The sequence below is a fragment of the Nansenia antarctica genome (genome assembly GCF_963989245.1).
Source record: "Nansenia antarctica genome assembly, chromosome: 8".
Taxonomy (NCBI): domain Eukaryota; kingdom Metazoa; phylum Chordata; class Actinopteri; order Argentiniformes; family Microstomatidae; genus Nansenia; species Nansenia antarctica.
Genome location: NC_137678.1, coordinates 22,547,589 through 22,564,849, shown reverse-complemented (window position 1 = coordinate 22,564,849; position 17,261 = coordinate 22,547,589). Strand labels below are relative to the sequence as shown.

Below are 17,261 nucleotides of genomic sequence, written 5' to 3'. Positions count from 1 at the left end.
AAGAGTCCCTTCTTTATGCCTTTCAGGGTGGACACTTCTCCCAACCTAAGGCTCAGTTGCGGGGGAGGGGCATGGTTTTTGATTGATTGATTGATTGATTGATTGTACTTTATTGTCCCCGAGGGGAAATTTGTCTTGGGCATGGTACTTTCATGCTTCAAGTGCAACAGTGATGATACATACAACATACAGTAGACAAAGTAAACAACAGGACAGCAACAAACATTGAGTGACATTGGCAGCAGTTTCCACCTGGACATGGCATCATTTGGTATAAATATATATTGCACATAACCCTTCAAGTGGTGTTTTCGAATATTGCGCATGGCCCTTCAAGTGGTGTCTAAGATAAAGTGCAGGTGCTGGTGATCATGTCCTAATCATCGTTTCTGCTTGAGAGAATTGATTAGTTTAATGGAGAATGGGACAAATGATAGTTTTAAGAGCTTATAGTTACATCTTGGCATGCGAAGCCTTCTACCTAGGGGGAGAACTTCGTATTCTGTGGAGAGCGGATGTTGGGGGTCTGCGATTATCTTGTTAGCCTTGTCCAGGACAGCTTTTTCATATAGTTTATTTAGGACGGCTCGTTGGTCTAGGGGTATGATTCTCGCTTTGGGTGCGAGAGGTCCCGAGTTCAAATCCCGGAAGAGCCCTTTGACTAAACGTTTCACCAGCTGGGACCACCAAATGGAAGTGCTTTGGCTCAATTCTTCAACAGATCTTGCATCAGGTCACTCATGCAAAATTCCATGGTCAAGGGCTTTAAGGATCCGACCGGAAGCGCTACCTCTTCAACATGAGTGCATGACGAGGTGGCCGAGTGGTTAAGGCGATGCACTGCTAATCCATTGTGCTCTGCAATCCCATCCTCGTCGCACAGCCTTTCTGCTTGACAACCCTGTGTAAACAGAGGACATCGTGGTGGTGGAGAAACAATGCAAAGCATGCGGTACATCTTTCGTAGAGCACATTCAAATGGGACATCATCGAACAACTTCTTTGAGCGCAGAAACTTTTTCAATATGGAAGCCACAGGCTAAAAAACCCTGCAGGAGGTCATCTGTATTGAGAAGAAAACATAACCAAACAACTCTGGTGGGACTCAAACCCACAACCTTTGAATTCCTAAAAGGTAGAAGCCTAGAGCTACAATGCGCAACAGAGCCTCGGGCTGGATTTAATGTAAGCCAAACAAGAGAGTATTTGACAGTTGGGAGAGTCTATCACAATCCCTGCAAGTCCCTGGGTGGGATCGAACCATCAGCCTTCCGGTTAACAGCCGAACGCGCTAACCAATTGCGCCACAGAGACGGGCTAAAAAGATCACTCAGTTCCAAAAAAACGTTAGAACAATGCCAGCGACAGGAAAGAAGACTAGGAGATGGTGCCGACAAGGCAAAAAAATGCTGCAGCAGATCATCTGTATTGAGAAGAAAACAAAACCAAACGACTCTGGTGGGACTCGAACCCACAACCTTTGAATTCCTACTACAGAGAAGCCTAGAAGTCCAATGCCCTATCCATTGAGCTACAGAGCCTCAGTTTGAACTCAACATAGGCAGCACATCATGCCAAGCCGGACAGGATACACCAAACAAAAGAGGATCTGAAAGAGTCCCTTCTTTATGCCTTTCAGGGTGGACACTTCTCCCAACCTAAGGCTCAGTTGCGGGGGAGGGGCATGGTTTATTCAGACGGCTCGTTGGTCTAGGAGTATGATTCTCGCTTAGGGTGCGAGAGGTCCCGACTTCAAATCCCGGACGAGCCCTTTGACTAAACGTTTCACCAGCTGGGACCACCAAATGGAAGTGCTTTGGCTCAATTCTTCAACAGATCTTGCATCAGGTCACTCATGCAAAATGCCATGGTCAAGGGCTTTAAGGATCCGACCGGAAGCGCTACCTCTTCAACATGAGTGCATGACGAGATGGCCGAGTGGTTAAGGCGATGGACTGCTAATCCATTGTGCTCTGCAATCCCATCCTCGTCGCACAGCCTTTCTGCTTGACAACCCTGTGTAAACAGAGGACATCGCGGTGGCGGGGAAACAATGCAAAGCATGCGGTACATCTTTGGCTATCAAATAAAAGTATGGTCGTCATGACAACGCTTCCAGGTGTGTTACTACATGTGATTTAGACATTCTAACAATGCTATTATGTTAAAGGCTCAGTCCAGTGAAAACTGTAGTTTATATGAGATTGTATTGATGGACCATAGCAGATGAAACGAGCATCACCAGCAACCTGATGCTCATTAATATCTGCCAGGAAAGTGTTGATCTCAGTTTTCTAATCCCTCCCATGACTGCCATAAAAAATATTGTATTTTCTCCAGTTGGTTCAACACAACTATCATACGGTAACTACTTGTACAACTAACATGAGATATACATTCAAAATGCCCATTAAAGGTTAGAACAAGTTACAAACAAGCAGCTTTAAAAAGGAGCACATAGCCATGTATTTAGGTTGAGTTATAATTGTGATGTTATCAACTCATCATTGGTTTGCACTGCAGATCAGATTAATTAGTTACTGGAAGGCATTAACGTAATGGAATGTTAACATGGAGCCTTTGTGTCCAGGAATTAATCTCTACCCAGAATACACTTCCCTTACCTCTATCTTTTTATTCCCCTCACTACCTCTCTCCCCTTTCCTCTCATCCCTCCATCTCCCCGCCCTCCCTCTCTCCCCTTTCCTCCCTCATCCCTCCATCTCCCCGCCCTCCCTCTCTCCCCTTTCCTCCCTCATCCCTCCATCTCCCCGCCCTCCCTCTCTCACCTCCTCTGGGATCATGACCAGCGGGTATCTGTCCTCCGACAGCAGGTTGAACAGACAGAACAACCTGAAGCTGTCTCTCTGGGGGCACAGCTCCGACCCGCCTCGGTAGTTCTTCTTCATCGACATCATCCAGCAAAGGTCGTCAAACTTCTCCTTGTCGAACGTCCCCCCTTTCACCTGAGTATACAACATCATCTCAGTCATTGGTTGTCATTGAGGGGTCATGGGGTCAATTCCATTGAAATTCCTTACAGTTTTGTTTTCTAGAAAATAATACCAAAATGATAGTAGCTATGCTAGGTTATTTTCTTACATAATAATCATGTTGTTGAAGTTGTAATCAATCTTGATTATTTATGTGTTAAGATAAATGTATTTGTATTTATACAAATAAAAAAAAGTTGTTAATGGATAGAGTGCGCTGCATAATTACTGGGACAGTGAAGCATTTATAATTCTTTTGACTCTGTACTTCAAAAGTTTGGATTTGAAATCAAACTATTATTATGAGGTATAGTATAATAAGTATAGATTGTCAGCTTTTATTTGAGGGTAATTGTGTGCATATTGAATTCACCATTTATTATTATTATTACCTCCTATTTATTATGACATCCTATTTATTCACAAAAGGCTACGACAAAAGCTGTGATGTGTCTTACATCACTCGTGAAATTAAGAAATACAAATTATCGTTATACGACTCACACCCAAGAATGGATAACTCTAGATGTTCTCTTTGTACAATCTGAGTTGGGAAGACCTTTAAGACCTTTAGTTTTTTTGCACCACAATATTAGAACAAAATCCTTGATTCTCTAAACCTGTACTCCCTTATGTCTCTGAGGTAGTTTAAGATGAACTGTCAAAGAAGAACCCATATGTTTCACATAGCTCATAGTATGACTTAAATTGTATACTTTGTATTTATTTATTAATTTAGCTTGACCTTTCTTTCTTGTTTTGCTTCTTGTTTTGTTTCTCATGTGCCTTTGTAAGCAGGGCTCACCTGAAAGAGACACTAGTCTCAGAGAGACTCCCTGCATCAATAAAGGGAAAAAACAACAACAAAATAATTTAATTGAACAGGGGGGTATTCCAATAATGTCTAATCATAAGGACAATCCAGGTCTCAATCCAGGACAATCCTAAATCTCATGAGATTTATCAAAATAAGCCTGGATTTTCCTTTAGTGACGTTGATGGAATACCCCCCAGGTGCTGCTACCACTGACCAGAGCATCTACCTCTGACCAGAGCATCTACCTCTGACCAGAGCATCTACCTCTGACCAGAGCATCTACCACTGACCAGAGCATCTACCACTGACCAGAGCATCTACCACTGACCAGAGCATCTACCACTGACCAGAGCAGTGACAGAGAGGCACAGCCACACAAGACGTATCTCTGTCACGGCAAACCTGAGCACCGCTGGGCCCAAATCAACTGTCAGGTCCCGTCTGGTTAGGGTCAGGGTTAGGGTTAGTATTGTCAGGTCCCGTCTGGTTAGGGTTAGGGTTAGGGTTAGTATTGTCAGGTCCCGTCTGGTTAGGGTCAGGGTTAGGGTTAGTATTGTCAGGTCCCGTCTGGTTAGGGTCAGGGTTAGGGTTAGTATTGTCAGGTCCCGTCTGGTTAGGGTCAGGGTTAGGGTTAGTATTGTCAGGTCCCGTCTGGTTTGGACTGAAATGTAAAAAAGTATGATGAAAAAGAAGGGTTGTAATTCTAGGGATGGGGGGTGGAGCTCCCATGTACCTTGTCCAGGATGTATTTGTTGAGGTAGGGCATGTACCTTGTACAGGATGTATTTGTTGAGGTAGGGCATGTAGCCGTGGGTCGACACCGGGCCGTCATCATCGTCCTGGAAGTGTTCCTCCAAGGTGGCGGGGTCGTGAGGGATGTTCAACACTGTGTACAGGTTACAGGAGAGCACCTGCGTCAGACACACAAACACATGTTCTATCACCTGCGTCAGACACACAAACACATGTTCTATCACACCTAAAGGCAGTACAGGTAGTATTCTCATGGCTTGACATATATGTAGTTGTAACTATCTGTGATTATCATTATTATATCATTTAACATAATTATTTTTGGTTGATTATTGTTTTTTTTATTGGATTTCTCTGATTAGGATTGATACATAATCATCAACAAAGATGGGAGGTGGGGGGCGACATTATTCTATGCACAAATACACTAACCCTAACCCTAACCCTGGCCAATATAATACACTTTGAATTGTTATTGTCAATAGTACAGGTGTCCATGAGATATACTGAAATGAACCTTAGATTACAGTACCAAGTACCAACTGATCTTAAAAACCAAGGAAGTCAATGAGAAAAGCAAACAACACAGTGTAAACAGCATTGTGAGCCTTAGTTGACACGCACACTTTGTTTGGGTTCACAGTACAGCTGCAACGTTTGCAGGAAAAGTGCTACACAAATAAAAGTTATGTTATTATTATTATTCCATCAGTAGAATCCTAAATATAACAAAGGTCATACAGATCGTCATAAATACATCATCTTCTCCACACAACTAAGCTTCCCACAACAGTTAACATATAACAGCAATATCTAGCAAGCTGCTTGGCTTTTAGCTCAAGTTTCATTGTTGTGTCACATTACACAAGTGTGTAAGAGAGTACAATTATTAGGCTTTGGTTCCTGACATTGCAGCACAAGACAATAAGGTAATAGGCATAATTCAAGATTTAAAAAGTGACAATAGTACAGGACATAATTCACAAATAAGACATGATACAATTAGCAGTACAAATACTAGCCTAATAAAATAGATAGTTCAAGTAGTAGAATCCGAATCAGACCAAGTGTCTGTGAGTTTAAGATTTAGGTAGTCCGTATACATGGGGTGTGCTTGGTGATGATAGTCAATTGTCTACAGTAGGCTTGTTTATGAGCCTGATCATGTTTGAGCCTGGTTGTATCTTGTGGAGGCCTGCAATAAGCCACATACCATCAGATAATTCACATGTTCATATCTGGCAAATATCGGTATTATTAGCTGACACCTGAAGGCAATGCCGCTAATAAGTAATAAGTAGGGGCTGGTATTTTAACAGTTTTGTAGAAATGGCTTCCTCCATGTAAATATGGAATAAGCAGCCTACTTCTTTCTACATGGGGGGTATTCCATCGAGGTCGCTAAAGGAAAATCCAGGCTTATTCCAGTCTTGCGAGAGTTCTCAAAAATAAGCCTGGATTTTCCTTTAGCGACATTGATGGAATACCCCCATAGTCACCACTCCTTCACAACAACAACAACAACAACAACAACAACAACAACAATAACAACAATGTTGTTAGGTGTGTTTGGCACATTAGAAAAAACCTTGACATCATTAACCAACTTGTCATAACACAGGAATTATTGTGAATTTTAACTGTTGATGGTGATGCCTGTCTAACTTCACTAGCCATTAATCAAGTAGACAATGTGGTCGTGCCTGGTAATGTAAAGGCCTATGAATGCATGTTAGTGTTAGATGCCACTGATTCCATTTGATGCACACTGAGGTTTATACCACCAAAAGGCTCATAATGACTCAGGATTACCAGAGGGCGAGGTTATACTTTGTTGGCAGAACCTGTAGCCTCACTTTAACAGCAAACATCACATATCTTCTTTATGGCAGCTTTGTGTACATACAGACAGACAGACAGGCTTTGTGTTCATGGAATGTGAAACAGAATTGTCAACAAAGTCCAGAGCAGCAATGTTCCCCTGCAACAACTCCTCTAAAGCCAGACAGACAGACAGACAGACAGACAGATACACACACACACACACACACACACACACACACACACACACACACACATACATACACACACACACTGGTCTTCAGGGAGAGCATGTCTGGACACCTGCCCGCTATTTCCTGGGATTCTCAGCAGCACTGTGTGACATGTTTGAACTCGACAGGCCAGAGGAAACGGAGACTGAATGAGGGAGAGCATGATTGTTGAATGACTGTATATGTATGTATAGTAGTATGTCTGTTTTACAGTTACTCTGATAACGTGCGATGTCAACACACTGCAAAAAGTTAATCTCAGTAAGATTAAATATCTCAAATCAAGGCAATATACGCTTGTTTCTTGTCTGACTGCACAAGTTTTAAGATAGCTTTTGCTTGTTTTAAGAACATCTTGGCATGTGAAATGTTCCTGTTCTGTTGGCAGATAGTTTTGCTTATTTTAAGTAATATTTCCCCCATTTTATTGCTTTTTCTCTTGTTTTTGAGAGCTAACTTTTTGCAGTGCAGGTTGGGTAAGGGAGACTGTCTTTGTAATCTCTAATTGTAAGTCGCTTTGGATAAAAGTGTCTGCTAAATGGTTAACATGTCAATGTAAATGGGACAAGCAACAACATGGACTTTGAGACTGACAGTGACTCAGCAGCTCAGCACACATATTTCTCTGTGTGTGTGTATCAGTGGAGGCTGGATTTCTACCTCCACCAGCCTCCCCTGGTATTGAGGCTGTGGTATTATTGTAATTGTGACAGGCCACCGTAGTGACATCAGGTCAGGTGGGCGGGGACAACAAGACAGGAGAGACCGGTATTGTCAGAGCTCATGGAGCGAGTTACAATAAAGACACTTACATTTAAATACAGAAGGACTCACGCGTATTTGTAATAGAATAACACGACATGGTGTCAGCAGTCCTGTAAGTGAGTGTTAAGAGTTAGGTCGGCCGACAGTGTCATTTGAGCTCGTGACGGTGAGAAGGGAGGAAGAAAAGATGGTGGATAATGCTAACGCGGGAGCAGCTGCAGTCCAGAGAGCGGCGCCAGCTTCAAGTGCTACGTTCAGCATCCAGCCTCCGGAGTCCTTCGACTTTTCAAAGCCGCAAGAGTGGGCCAAATGGATACGCAGGTTTGAAAGATTTCGTCTGGCAAGTAACCTGACGGTTAGCACTGAAGAGAATCAAGTCAACACGCTAATATATTGTATGGGCGATGAGGTGGATGATATTTTACGTGGACTAAATCTGACTGATGCTCTAAGACGTACTTACCAACGGGTGCGCGATGGATTACAGGGTTTCTTCGTAGTCAAGAAGAACGTTATCTACGAGCGTGCCAAATTTAACATGCGCAAGCAGGGAGAATGCGAGACGGTGGACTCATTTGTGACGACACTATATGCGCTGGCGGAGCATTGTACATATGGAGTGCTACATGACGAGCTGATTCGTGACAGGCTTGTCGTTGGACTGATGGATAAGCGGCTGTCCGAACGCATGCAGCTGGACCCGGACTTGACCCTGGAAAAGGCAATAAACATGGCGAGGCAGAGTGAAGAGGTGAAAAGACAGCAATCTTCTCTGCGAGGGGACACCAGGACAGAGGCAAGTGATGCTAAATGTGTAGACAGAGTGTTTAAGAGCAGTAGCAAGACATATGCTAAAAACAAACCTCAACAGGCTAACAGCTACCCAGCCAAGCCACACAGTGCCCAATACTTAAAGGGGAAAAATGTCCAGTGCCATAAATGCGGCAGCTCTCTGTCCCATTCACAGCGCGATTGCCCTGCTAATGAGGTGAAATGTCATTCATGTGGGAAGATGGGGCATTACAAGCGTGTGTGTAAGTCATCCAAATCTGTACATGAGGTTGAAGAGGACTATTCCTGCTCCTGTGAAGAGGATGAGGACTGCGTGTTCTTAGGCAGCGTCACAGCTGACGGTGAGCCATGGATGGTCAACATAAACATCGATGACAGACGTGTGCCATTCAAAATAGACACCGGTGCTGATGTTACAGTGATGCCTCACACTGTTTTTCAAGAGATCTACAGAGACAAGGATCCACCTACCCTCCGGAAGTCAACTAAGCCACTGATGGGACCTGGGAGGAGTCCACTAGATGTTGTGGGCGTCACCGGGCTGTTGCTGAGGAGAGGAGAGAAAGAGGTGTGGGAGGATGTGTATGTCACTCGACACCTGCACACTGCATTGCTGGGGAGACCTGCTATTAGTAAGATGGAGCTTGTGGCACGTCTTGACAGTATCACGATGGAGACGCTCAAGACAACCTACCCAAAGATATGTAGTGGTCTCGGTGAGATGAGACAGCCGCATGCAATCAGGCTGAAACCTGGGGCCCAACCATTCTCACTGAAGACACCCAGAAGGATTCCGTTGCCACTGATGGACAAGGTCAAGCAAGAACTGTCCCGCATGGAAAGCCTTGGAGTGATCAGCCGAATCGAGGAGCCAACTGACTGGTGTGCCGGCATCGTGGTGGTTCCCAAGAAGACAGGTGCTGTTCGCATCTGTGTTGATCTCACGAACCTCAATGAGTCAGTGTGCCGGGAAAAGTATACCCTGCCAACAGTGGAGGAAACACTGGGAATGCTGGCTGGAGCCAGAATATTCAGCAAGTTGGATGCAAACATGGGATTTTGGCAAATACCTCTGACTGAAGATTCATCAAAGTACACCACCTTCATCACGCCCTTTGGCCGATATTACTTCAATCGTCTACCTTTCGGCATCGCCTCTGCCCCCGAACACTTCCAAAACAGAATGGTGACGGAGGTCACGGAAAGGCTGGAGGGTGTCGTCTGCCACATGGACGATGTGCTGGTGAGGGGCCGATCACAAGAGGAGCATGATGCTCGTCTGCACGTCGTGCTGGGGAGGATCGAGAAGGCCAGAATCACCCTGAACATCGATAAGTGCGACCTGTCGAAAGAAGAGGTGACCTTTCTAGGCCATATAATCTCCACCAGTGGCATTAGCCCCGACCCGAGTAAGACAGAGGCTGTGAGGAGGATGGAGGAGCCGACGAATGTGAGTGAGCTGAGAAGCTTTCTCGGCATGGTAAACCAGCTGGGGAAGTTTATCCCACAGCTGGCGGAGAGAGACAAGCCTCTGCGAGACCTTCTGTCAAAGAAGAACTGCTGGCTGTGGGGCTACGAGCAGGCCAGGGCCTTTCAAGATTTGAAGGATGCACTAATATCCCCACCAGTGTTGGCCATGTACGACACCAACAGGGAGTGCAAAGTCTCAGCGGACGCGTCGTCTTACGGCTTAGGGAGTGTGCTTCTCCAAAAATGGGATGGAGTGTGGAGACCTGTAGCCTACGTGTCGCGGTCTCTCACACAAACTGAACAGAGATACGCGCAGGTTGAGAAGGAGGCCTTAGGCCTGACCTGGGCTTGTGAGAGGTTCCGCAACTTTCTCATCGGCAGACACTTCCAGCTAGAGACAGACCACAAGCCGCTCCTGAGTCTCCTGGGGTCTCAGCCGTTGGACGCTCTCCCTCCACGGATTCTGCGCTTCCGGATGCGCCTGATGCGCTATTCCTACTCCATTGCTCATGTGCCAGGAAAGTGCCTGTGGACTGCGGATACACTCTCACGTGCTCCTGTGAAGAGGAGAGAGACACCGGATGAGAAGGAGTTCTTCGAGGATACTAACATCTACGTGGACATGATAATGGAGAACATGCCAGCGAGCACCGCCTACCTGGATGAGCTGAGAGAGCAGCTGAAGAGGGACAGTGTGTGCGCACGGGTGATGCAGCTGAGTGCAGAGGGATGGCCAGCACTCAACAGTGAACCGGCTCTCAGGCTGTACTGGGCGGAACAGGCGCTACTCACAGTAGAGGATGGACTTTTGCTGAGGGGAAGCAGGCTCGTCATCCCTTCAACAATGAGAAATGAGGTGCTTGCCAGGCTGCATGAAGGCCACCAGGGGGTGGTAAAGTGCAGGGAGCGCGCACGACAGTCTGTATGGTGGCCCGGGCTGAGCCAGCAGCTGAATGAATTAGTCCTCAACTGCCGAACATGCAGCAAAGAGAGACAGAACCAAAAGGAGCCGCTGATGCCATCTCAATACCCAGGGCGACCATGGCAGAAATTAGGAGCAGACCTGTTCATGCTGGAGAGCAAGACATACCTGCTGGTTGTGGATTATGCATCAAGATACGTGGAGATTGCTCTGCTGACCCCCACAAAATCAACAGATGTCATCCACCACCTCAAATCGATCTACGCACGGCACGGCATCCCAGAGGAACTGGTGACAGACAACGGGCCGCAGTTCTCCGGAATGGCCTTTGCGGCATTTGCAGCGTCCTACGGATTTCGTCATGTCACAAGCAGCCCGAAATATCCTCAAAGTAATGGGGAAGCAGAACGGGCTGTCAAGACAGTAAAAGGTCTCCTGAAGAAGGCAGCCGACCCATACCGCGCTCTGCTGGCGTACAGAGACACCCCGTTGCATAACGGATACAGTCCAGCTCAACTTCTGATGGGGAGGAGACTCCGCACGACGGTGCCTACGCTTCCTGCTCTACTGGTCCCTGCTCTTCCCGACAGTGAGGCGGTGGTCCTGAAAGAAGAGTTAAAGAGGAGGAGAGACGCACAAAGCTACAACCGGCGTCATCGTGCAAGAAGTCTCGACAGACTCACTCCTGGAAAGGAAGTGTGGGTCACCGATCAAAATGCAACTGGAATCGTGGTCAGCAGCCACCCTACTCCGCGGTCGTACATCGTGGATGGACCTCATGGGACAGTACGGCGAAACCGGCGCCATCCAGGCCAGCCAGGTCCAAACTGGTCCGACTGATACAGACTGCATGGAAGATCATAGGGGTGAAAGACCACTCATCCCTGCAGTCTATTTTTGAACAGGCTACTCTCAGACAGGCTAGTAGAATTCTCATGAATCCCTCCCATGTCCTACATGCAGAGTATGAACTGCTGCCCTCTGGGAGGAGGTTCAGAGTCCCCCGCGCTAGATTAAATAGATTTAAAAATTCTTTTATTCCCGTTTCTGTTAAACTTTTAAACTGCACCAGATGAATGTAACTTATCTTGCTTATCATTTTATTTCCACTCTTGTTTTAATCAGGTCTGCCTTCTGTTTGTGTGCTAATATCCTGTATTGTCTGTTGCTCTTTGTTGGCTGCTGTGGGGTGTAAGCCCAATACAAATTTCCCAGTGATGGGACAATAAAGTGACTCTTGACTTGACTTGATCCCCATGGAGCCCTCACCGGCGCAGAGTGGCGGTGGTGCTACTGAGCAACCTCTGGGATGTGTCCCAAAGCAGAGTTCGGCAGAACCAAGGGACCAGAATGTCCCAGAACCACCAGCTACTCCTAGAACCAGATCTGGGAGAGAGGTGGTGAAACCAACTAGGTTGGACTTGTAAAAAAAAAAAAATGGTTTTATGTTTCTATGTTTAGGAGAAGAGATGTGTTCATGCTCTTTTTATGTTCATATATATATATAGGGTTGTTAGTAGAATTGTTTATTTGATCAGGTTCAGATCAGACCTTTTAGTTATAGAGGCAGAATAATCCTCTAGGTCTGATGAATCAATGGCAGTCTACCCATTGATTCTAGAAAGAGAGATGTGGTATTATTGTAATTGTGACAGGCCACCGTAGTGACATCAGGTCAGGTGGGCGGGGACAACAAGACAGGAGAGACCGGTATTGTCAGAGCTCATGGAGCGAGTTACAATAAAGACACTTACATTTAAATACAGAAGGACTCACGCGTATTTGTAATAGAATAACACGACAGAGGCTATCATAGCCACTGTGTTTGCATGCTATCTGTGTGCAAGTTGTTTACCACAAGAACCACCTCTATGGTCATTGCATGAGTGTGTATGTTGAGTGTGTGTATTCATATCTAATGACACACGATGCTCTCTCCTGCTAAAAAGCAAGATGAAGGAATCCATGTCATAGAACAACATATGTGGTGAAATACATAGCTATTTTCTGATAATAAGCTCAGCACTTCTCGATTGCTTGAGCACATTCCTTGAAACAGCATTCACCTTTTCAAAACAGTTAATACCAGTTTGCCACAACATAACAAAGTGCCAACAGAAACATTTACAGTAATCTCTCTCTCCTTTCTGACCCATTTCCTTTGTGATCAGACTTGTTGTTAGTTGAACTGTTAAGTGAGGACAGTTATAATATGGAGTACAGGCTACACATGGTGTAAGCAGGTGAGAAGAAGTGTAAAGCAGTCTACCTTCAGTTATAATATATATATATATATATATATATATGTAAAGCAGTCTACCTTCAGCTGGGACTTCAGCTGGGACTTCGAGACTTTGCCGCATTCCTCCGTTTCCAATGAAGTGAATGCATACCAGATAGACTTCAGTAGCTCAGACTTCAGATCCATTTTAAACACGTTTTCAGACTTCAGATCCATGTTAAACACGTTAACACATTCAACGCACAGTGAACTGGAGGTGCGCAGCCTACCAAAGGTTTTCACAACTGCTTTTCCCTCAACTCACCTTACCTCCACACCTCCTTCGCCGGACGCGAATTTGCGAAACCTAGGATGGTAGGGGAAGGCAGGGCAATACCGCTACCGGATTGGTTGGCGAAGCACTCGTGAAGAGCCCCCTCATTGGCTATTGGTATTGCCCTGCCTTCCCCTACCATCCTAGGTTTCGCAAATTCGCACCCCGGAGATATCACGGAGTTTCTACCTGCTGTCTTAAAGTGACAAGCACCCTTTTCTCAAACACACACACAGTGGCCATTGAAAGTAAGTCCAAATGGACCTGCAACCCTAGGAAGCAAGTTGCCTAATGGCATGAAATTGCAACATGTTGTACTTGTTGTTTTGATTGAAAATTGATTGAAAACTTTATTAGAAGATTTGCAGAAGTAGGTACATGAAAGTACATATTACATACAAGGTCAACTAACAGGATAAAAACCCAAGAAAGCCACTGGCTTATTTCAATTGGGGTCCTTGATACTCAATTAATCGTTACATGTAAGACAGACAAAAAACTAGTACTATCTACAAGATAATACAGACAAATAACTAGTACTATCTACAAGATAAACATACATCCAACATGGGAAGAACAATACAACAAAACATAAGGTATGTACAGCGGGTAGGACAGGTGGGGACATACACCACAGGTGGGGGCGGGGGAGAAAACACAAAGTATGTACAGTGGGTAGTTCGGGCAGGGGGACAGACATATAATATGTACAATGGGTAGTTCGGGCGGGGGGACAAAACAACAAGTATGTACAGTGTGTGGTCATGGTGGGGGGGGGGTACAAAAACACCAGTAGATTTAGGCGGGGGGGGGGGGGCGACATAATAACATTGCGTTTGCGTTTGTGTGCCTGTACTTGTGAGAAGATGTCTTTTTCCAAACGGCACTTCCAATCAAGCACTACAAGTCCCTACAGTTTTCCGCTTAGTCGCGTGCAAGGCCTCTAGGGAATGGCCTAGGAGGGTGAAAGTTGACATCCTACAATGTTCCATGAAGGGGAAGGAGTGTGTAAAGTTTGGTGACTGTGACTCTTTCGCAGCCCCTTCCCTGGGCCCAAACGTACCCTTTTCTCCACAGACACACACAGTGGCCATATATACAGTCATGGAGGTATTTCAAAGTCCAAATGGACCTGCAACCCTAGGAAGCAAGTTGCCTATTGGCATGAAAATGCAACATGTTGTACTCCCTGTGTGCCTGTACGTGTGAGAAGATGTCTCATTCCACTAGGCACTTCACATCAAGCACTAGAACCTCCCTACAGTTGTCCGCTGTGTCGCGTGCAGGGCCTCTAGGGAATGGCCTAGGAGGGTGAAAGTTGAAATTGTACAATGTCCCATGAAGGGGAAGGAGTGTGTAAAGTTTGGTGAGTGTGACTCTTTCGCAGCCCGTTCTCTGAACTCACTACCTCCACCTGTCTGCTACCCCGGAAATATCTAGATCTGAAATACCTGAAGGAGACTAGTGTAGGAGAGAAGGGCTGGTGGGGATTGGGACATTTCCATTTCAGCGTCATCTGTTATGAGGATTATTTCTGATGACCGCAAACCTGCCCTGGAGCTTTCAACTGCGCAGGACAACTTCAGCAGTTAGAATAAATAAATACATATATTTATATTTGCCTAATGCAATGTGTTAAAAACCTCAAATTATTATCAGCATTTAAAAACGAGGTACAATCTGTAATGTATGTATGCTTGAACTCTGCTACCGACGAAGAATTAAAAAGTGTTCTTATAAACTGACCATTTATTTAATGCGACCCGAGACAACCAATTGATTAATTTTCACGCCGTAGCTTGAAAGATCCATGGGATCCCTAACCCAACGCTAATTATTGTCATAAGATAAAGTATGTTTAATTAAAAATAGGCTACTGAAAATATCGACTACTGCAGGCAAGACCGCGCAATGAACGCTAGTGAGCTGTCAGGTTGGGGATCGCTCTACTGTTGAGCGACCCTTTGGCGCCCCCTTTGATGTGTATTGGTTCTCTGTCTGTCCTAACGTCTGTGATTGTTAACAGCTGTGAGTGATTGTATTGGTCTATTTATATCCCCCGGTGTTTTCCCTCTGTGTCGGTTGTTCACTTTACGTTGCGTTGTGTGTGGTGCGTGTCTTCGTAGTCTTACCGCAGTCTTATCGCTCCTCGTCTGCCTAGGAGATAAGTACCTATTGACTATTGTAAGTAGTTTGCATTGCCATGTTATATTGACGACGTTTTGGGAGACAAAAGCCAACTCCCCTTTTGTTTTGTATTATTACTTCCGCATTCATCGGAGACTTGCTTTCTCCTCGTTTGTTTCATCGCTTACTGTGCGGTTTATTATTCCTGTTTGCTCAAATAAAGAGTACCTTTATTTTGTATCATATCCCTGCATCGATCCATTCTGTTCTGCTCTGCAAAGTGGTGGTTTTCCAGGTGTGAGTTGAACTCAGGACCTTCCGATCACCGGTCCTACCACTACCCCCACAAAAGGCTCCGCTGAGATTCTAACTCAGGATCTCCTGTTTACTAGACAGGCGCTTTAACCAACTAAGCCACGGCGCCTACACAGTGATAACAAAAAACACCAGCCGGGAGGGCATGTTGTGAGCCCACCCAAGGACAAAGTGATTTTGTTAGAGAACAGGCAGAGTTTTGGCCTTGATGCTCCAGAAGAGGCTACACCGTTTGGACGGCATCGGTTCAAACAGACTGGTTGGGGTGACTGGGATCTTGCCTCTGTAAGGGATCTTTGTCCCCACGCCAAACTTCTTAAGTCACCTGAGGTGCTGCTGTGCCTTTTTCACCACCTGTTTGATGTGCACGTCCCAGGTGACAACACCTAGGAACTTGAAGCTGCTTCCCTTCTCTACGGCAGACCCATTGATGGTAATGGGGTCCTGTTCCCGACTATTCTTCCTGAAGTCCACCACCAGCTGCTTGAGTTCAACTTAAAAAGCATTCGTCCCTGGGTGGGCTGGAACCACCAACCTTCCGGTTAACAGCCGAACGCGCTAACCAATTGCGCCACAGGGACTTGCACGGGTATATTTGTTGGACCCTTTTTTGGGGGGGGTTGGGTTCAAATGCGGAAGACATTTTACATTTAACAGACACTTTTATTCAAAGCGAATTACAATTTAAGGGACATTCTCCATGGAGTAACTTAGGGCTAAGTGCCTTACTCAAGGGAACCCAAGTGGTGGTTTTCCAGGTGTGAGTTGAACTCAGGACCTTCCGATCACCGGTCCTACCACTACCCGCACAAAAGGCTCCGCTGAGATTCGAACTCAGGATCTCCTGTTTACGAGACAGGCGCTTTAACCAACTAAGCCACGGCGCCTACACAGTGATAACAAGAAACACCAGCCGGGAGGGCATGTTGTGAGCCCACCCAAGGACAAAGTGATTTTGTTAGAGAACAGGCAGAGTTTTGGCCTTGATGCTCCAGAAGAGGCTACACCGTTTGGACGGCATCGGTTCAAACCGACTGGTTGGGGTGACTGGGATCTTGCCTCTGTAAGGGATCTTTGTCCCCACGCCAAACTTCTTAAGTCACCTGAGGTGCTGCTGTGCCTTTTTCACCACCTGTTTGATGTGCACGTCCCAGGTGACAACACCTAGGAACTTGAAGCTGCTTCCCTTCTCTACGGCAGACCCATTGATGGTAATGGGGTCCTGTTCCCGACTATTCTTCCTGAAGTCCACCACCAGCTGCTTGAGTTCAACTTAAAAAGCATTCGTCCCTGGGTGGGCTTGAACCACCAACCTTCCGGTTAACAGCCGAACGCGCTAACCAATTGCGCCACAGAGACTTGTACGGGTATATTTGTTGGACCCTTTTTTGGGGGGGGGTTGGGTTCAAATGCGGAAGACATTTTACATTTAACAGACACTTTTATTCAAAGCGAATTACAATTTAAGGGACATTCTCCCTGGAGTAACTTAGAGCTAAGTGCCTTACTCAAGGGAACCCAAGTGTTGGTTTTCCAGGTGTGAGTTGAACTCAGGACCTTCCGATCACCGGTCCTACCACTACCCCCACAAAAGGCTCCGCTGAGATTCGAACTCAGGATCTCCTGTTTACTAGACAGGCGCTTTAACCAACTAAGCCACGGCGCCTACACAGTGATAACAAGAAACACCAGCCGGGA

At 45.8% G+C, this 17,261-nt stretch overlaps 1 protein-coding gene across 1 annotated transcript in view; it reads right to left on the bottom strand.

The window, feature by feature from the left end:
* Positions 1–12,994, bottom strand: part of LOC308164026 (uncharacterized protein KIAA0930-like) — a gene marked incomplete at its 5' end in the record, with an annotated part of 18,810 nt that extends 5,816 nt beyond the window's left edge. The window contains 3 exons of the mRNA XM_080538191.1: positions 2,790–2,966; positions 4,581–4,721; positions 12,887–12,994. Coding sequence (XP_080394317.1) covers positions 2,790–2,966; positions 4,581–4,721; positions 12,887–12,994 — 426 coding nt within the window. The remainder of the gene's footprint in view (positions 1–2,789; positions 2,967–4,580; positions 4,722–12,886) is intronic.
* Between the last annotated feature and the right edge of the window lie 4,267 nt (positions 12,995–17,261).